Below are 6000 nucleotides of genomic sequence, written 5' to 3' on the forward strand. Positions count from 1 at the left end.
GCCTCCAACATCTTTATGCGGGGATAAAACTGACTGTCTTGACTGGCAAGGGTCCCACTTTATATCCACAAGACAGCATCTGATTGGCTGAATTAAGTCACAGTCAACTCAGAAATGGCTTGCTCCCATGTGGCACTCTCTACATTCAAATATGTTGTTTCTGCTCTCTATCTAGCTTGCTTGCAGCGCCAGCCCTCACATCAGGCGGTAAACCACAAGAAGTCTTCCTATGTGCTTTTTCTTTATGAAGTGCAGGCTTCCATGCATTCCTAAGTGCAAAGGCCACGTCTCTATTGAAGTTGTTTTAACAAAGTCTAATTTAAACTGCTTCCCCGTTCACAGAGTCCCAATAGATCGATGCACGACCAAGTATTCTTGCTTGTTCAAACACAAATCTTGTGCTTGTTTAACGGGCTATGCTCTGCCACTACCGATTTATCCAAATAACTGTATTTAAGGTGACACATGCTGGACGCGGTGTTCAGCAACAGTGCATACAAATCGGCCGACATAATTTTTGCCACACTCTTAAGAAGTGTTATAAATCCCTGGCATTCTCAGGTCGAGATTATCCTGGGACTGGTTGCAAGATCTCTCTAATTTTTCTAGGTGGCTGGAAGATTGGTCTGATTCCTTGCCTGTTTAGGACTCTACCTATCTTGGTAGTTATTGTACCATAGAATGAAAGCCACGCTACGTGTTGGTCCTCTTGGCTTGTTTGAACAGCATTGCATCTTGGTTTACTTGACAGCTTTGATCCAATATCACTGACAGAATACCCATTGTTTCTGGACACCATCGTAAGATGACTGATCTCAGAGCCTACGTGGTCATTGTCCAAAATAGTCCTTGGCTCTGAACTAAGGTGTTCAGCACAGCTCTATTCTGGATGGTGAAAGCTACATCCGTTGAGATCCAGATCTGTATGTATTCATTTCCTGTACATCCATCTGATTTCCGTTCAACAGACACATCTAAGAAAGGTAACTTCCCATCTTTCTCCACCTTCACTGCAGGTTCGCTGGAGAGCTTCTGTAAACTTTGGAAGTTAGGAGACAAGGTACTGCTATAATTAACCATCGCTGACATCACATTAAAAATTTACAAATGTTTCTTCTCATAATGCAGATGAGGATAGGGTCCAATGAAGACATGGTCAGACTTGATGTGCTCTCCCTGTTTACAAACGTACCAGCAGATGATACATAAAAAGCTTTGGCCGCTCATATCTCCCCTTATATTTTGAAATCATTTCAGTAACCTTTGAGGTCCCCTTATTTCTTGTACAATGGAAATTACTAACAACTGATGGAACAGCCATGGTTCAGCACTGTCACCTGCCATAGCTAACTTTTTCATGGAAGATTTTGAAAAACAAGTGTTGAACAATGCTCCCTTCCAGCCTTCTGCTTCTTCAAATATGATGACGATACATTTTTAATCTGGCTGCATGGCCTGAGGTGCTGCAGCAGTTCACTGACAGCTTGAATGGGAGATATCCTAGCAAGATTTACAGTGGAGGTAGAGGACAGGAAGTTACCTCTCTTAGATATGTGTGCTGAACAGAAATAGGATGGATGACAAGGCCATTCTAAATTTAAAAAAACTGGTACCTACAGATCTGTATCTCAATGGGCATAGCTTTCACCATCCAACTCAGATGAGAGCTATGCTGAACACATTAGCTAACACAGTAGGACTGCTTCAGACAAGGGCCGCATCGGCTCTTGAGATAAATCATCTAACAACGGTGTTTAGAAGCTACGCGTAATCTGCCAATGATCATGCTGTGAAGGAAACGAAGACGTGATGCCATTTAAACAAGCCAAGAGGACCAACAAATAGTGTGGCTTCCATTCTGTGGTGCTAAAACTACCAATACAAGTAGACTCCTAAACAGGAAATGAATCAGACCAGTCTTCCAGTTACCAACAAAAATTAAAGAAATATTGCGACCAATCAAGGATAATCTCGGCCTGACAGCACCGGGGATTTGTAACATTTCTTGCGAGTGTGGTGAAAATTATGTGGGTCAGTCTGTGTGGACTGTTACCAATCGGTGTCTCGAGCATCAGTGTCACCTTAAATACACGTATTTGCATAGTTCAGTAGCAGCAAAGTACGGCCTGTTAAATAAGCACAAGACTGTGTTTGGACAAAGGAGAATGCTTGCTCAGCTACTGGGACTGATCAGGGAAGCAGTTAAAAGACTTTGTGAAGACAGTGTCAATAGAAACACTGGCTGTACATTTAGCAATCCATGGAAGCATGCACTCGATAAAGGAAAAGCACAGAGGAAGGCTTCTCACAGTTCACCGCCTGATCTGAGGGATGGTGCTGCAAGCAACACTGGATAAAGAGACCAAAAAGAATATATGGACATAGAGACTGCTACCTCAGTACACGATATTCCCAGTGCTGACATCACAACATAATACAGCCAATCAGATGCCATCCAGTGCATATAAAAATGGGAGCCTTTCCTCTCCACGGTAGTCATTTTTACCCCGAACGATGATGACAGAGGTAATCATTGAAAGCTTGGAATTTTATCAGAATTTGACACAGCAAGTAAACTGAGAACTTTTTATGAAAAATTTAGAATGTTTTGCATCCAAAGTACAGCTATAAACACAGCCCTGCTTTATTATAACATTTTACTGCACACAAAAAGGAAATATTACATACAAAATATTACACTACAGACAACAATGAAATGTTAATGCCAACTTTCTATCAAATAAAGAGACTTAAGACAGATCTGTTACTGCCTGGTTTAATTTAATTTCTGAGCTTATTTTGAATATTAGATTGCACAGATGGTTATTAACCATCTGTTAATAGACCCTAAATATTATGAAACTGTAAAAACATGCTACAATAAATTGTGTGTGTGTGTGTGTGTGTGTGTGTGTGTGTGAGGGGGGGGGGGAGAGAGAGAGAGAGAGAGAGAGAGAGAGAGAGAGAGAGAGAGAGAGAGATCATGATGGTTAAACTCAACTTCATTACATGGAAAATAATTAATGCTAATATCTAAAATAACAACAGAGCAGAGGTAGGAACATCACCAAGAAACCATAGTGCATACAAAATTTAAATTATTTCTCAAACATACATCTCCAACACCTTCAAGTCAGTAATGTGTGCAACAAAGAATGAGACCTTATTCTGGCAAGGCTACATGGAAAATAATTAATGTTCATCTGAGCACTGTAATATTCTACAAGTTATACTGGTAAACACAATGTCCCTTCTTGTGTGTTTCATTGTCCTTAAGCTGTTTATGCTACGATGAGTTAGACTACTAGTTATAATTCCTCAAGAAAGGCAGTATCTACTCCTACACCACTCTAGCTTTCCTGACCAGCGGTCCCATAAGCATTCCAGAAACAGTTGAAGCTCTTATTTCAGAATTCAATTAACGAGTTCAACGAAAATGCTGAAAGTTATAATCTGGTCTGATACAATGAAGCAGATAGTTTTGAGCTACCAGTAGTTCTACACCTATCACAACCATTTTATAGCTGTCAGTAGAAACTTAGCAGTCACAGCTTTCCACAGTAAGAAGATAGATAGGCACTGACTGTGTATACATGAATTCAATGTAGTGCAGCACCTGAGAAAATAACTGAACATTATGGGGAACGAAATAACAATTTTTAAATAATTCAATGAAAAAAATAAATAAACAAATAAAAAATCAAGTGTCATACAGCATTAATCACCTTGAAACCTCTGAACAAATTAAAAGTACGTCAAAAAACAAACTTTACATGTTAAAACTTTAAAGAATATATTGACTACCCCCATTCACAGTTAGCATTACCCTGATGGATTGCGTAGTGAGGATGTTCCATCCATCTTTTGATGGTCAGTAATACAATGAACTCTACCAAGAACATCCTCAACATCAGTCCATAAATGCCACAGACTCACTCACGCCAAAAACGCCCATACCATAAAATACTAGTTGATATTACAAACAACATACAACAAACAGTGATAAGGACAGCTCACAACTGACAGCTGTTACTACTAATTGTTGACCTTTATTCAACCAAGGATCATCTCGCAATGATATGGGAATTTTCACATGAACCAATAATGCAACATAAAATGCTTTACGAGAATAGAAGTGAACAGAAAAATGTAACAAAAAAAACAAACTAAAAGGGCCTATTTCCAGAGCAAATGAGAATTTAGGATATCACAGAACACTCACAACATGTCATATCAAGCCAGACTAAGAGATTAAAGATGGTTCCTCACAAAGCCAAATACAATTTGTCGTCCGAGCATTCAAATTTCACGCAATTTCTTGGGAGAGAAAAAAAGACGATACATAGATGATGGTACTATATTCATACTTTAGATAATCTCGTGATTTAGAAGAATTTAAAAAAGGAGAAAATAATGTGAATGAGGAAATAAGTTTTGAAATGAGGGAAATAAAAGGCTTTGAAATGCAGTTTGGTGGTTGGCCTGAACAGAATTTCAATCAATTGATGCTGTACTACAGATCTATAGCCTGGTGTTATAGCACTGGCTTTCAAAGTTTTACTCACCAATTCATTAATGTTACTGAAGAGGAAGACATAATTAAAAAGCCCAGACTCCTCTACACAAAAACACACAGATTTTTTTAAAAATATATCAGTAAGTCTTCACACCATGTTTGAGTTATATTAATTTTTTACTTGAAAATTTGCATGTTTTCCAAAGCAGATACCTGTTAAATTCCTCACAGCACCATAGATTACACACTATACTCACAAAATGTAGGGTTAAGTAAGTGTGATACCACAAATTCTAACATTGCATCTTTCCGATAAACACACCAGTTTTGCATAACGATAATTTACTTACTGGCAACCACGCGACTGGGAAATCGTATCGTAAGTAGTTGTCACTTATGAGTCTGTAGCACATATGAAACAATGGCCCATAAGGCCGAAGGAAGTGGTAAATTATCTCATACTCATGCGGACTTTGATTCTTATAAATCGAATGCAGTCCCCATCCACAATGATCGGCTGAACCAAAAATACTTTCCAATATCAATGGATACACCATCTGCATTTCTTTGAAAGTACATTCGTTCATAATTCTAATTAGTTCTTCGCATCTCTGCTCCAATGGCAGTCCAAAGACAGTCTGAAGGCGTCCCTGTAAAATATTAATAGTTTATACGAGAATATTTTAATAAATTTACTCTGTAGGCAACACTTTTAACTTACGTAAACTTACGTTTTCTCGAGTAATGTCCATCATACGCCCGCAAATTATGACACAATTTACTTTATCACAGTTTACAGAAATGCGCAGTGGTACATATACATATGCTTGATTTCTTATGCAGCAATGTGCACAAGACCACTATTAAAATGCCTTTACATTTAAATTAGGCGCGCTCCACAACACTATTGTATACAAGTGGAAGACATATTGCAATTCAAAGAACTTTATCCTGACTCTCGAAGACAGCACAGTCTAACGGATATCTGCACAGGTTCCGTATTTGCCAAACCAACTCTTTATATTCGAACGACCCTCAAGCAACAATAGCTGGATGATGATATCTCAAGATGAGTTTCCACAGGCATGAATTTTTTACACGTGCACCCCTCGACAGTACCACACTTGTGAATCAACTTCATGTGGAAACACCCCACTTCCACTCTATCATACTAACTTTTGCGTCAATTACGAAAGTTGGAAAACATGCTACTTTCATGCACGATGTCGCTCCTTCCACTATCGCATACGAGCATCATAAACTGCCAATAGTTAGAGCATATTGTTCGTAATATATATTAATGACTTGCCATTCTATATTAATACTAGTTCTTTTTGCTGATGATACAACTATAGTAGTCACATCCGATAAACAAGAATTACCCGAGGAAATTGTAAACAATGTCTTTCAGAATATTATTAGGTGGTACTCTGCAAATGGACTCTCACTAAATTTTGAGGAAACGCAATAAATACCATACAGTT

At 38.5% G+C, this 6000-nt stretch overlaps 1 protein-coding gene across 1 annotated transcript in view; it reads right to left on the reverse strand.

Moving 5' to 3' along the window:
• LOC126472074 (sphingomyelin phosphodiesterase 4) overlaps positions 1–5439 on the reverse strand; it is a 200193-nt gene extending 194754 nt beyond the window's left edge. Inside the window, exons 1-2 of the mRNA XM_050099910.1 lie at positions 5248–5439; positions 4867–5166 (exon numbers count right to left, since the gene is read on the reverse strand). Of these exons, the coding sequence (XP_049955867.1) occupies positions 4867–5166; positions 5248–5271 (324 nt within the window). The 5' untranslated portion in view covers positions 5272–5439. The remainder of the gene's footprint in view (positions 1–4866; positions 5167–5247) is intronic.
• Between the last annotated feature and the right edge of the window lie 561 nt (positions 5440–6000).

Source organism: Schistocerca serialis, chromosome 1 (assembly GCF_023864345.2).
Source record: "Schistocerca serialis cubense isolate TAMUIC-IGC-003099 chromosome 1, iqSchSeri2.2, whole genome shotgun sequence".
In the NCBI taxonomy this organism is placed as follows: Eukaryota; Metazoa; Arthropoda; class Insecta; order Orthoptera; family Acrididae; genus Schistocerca; species Schistocerca serialis.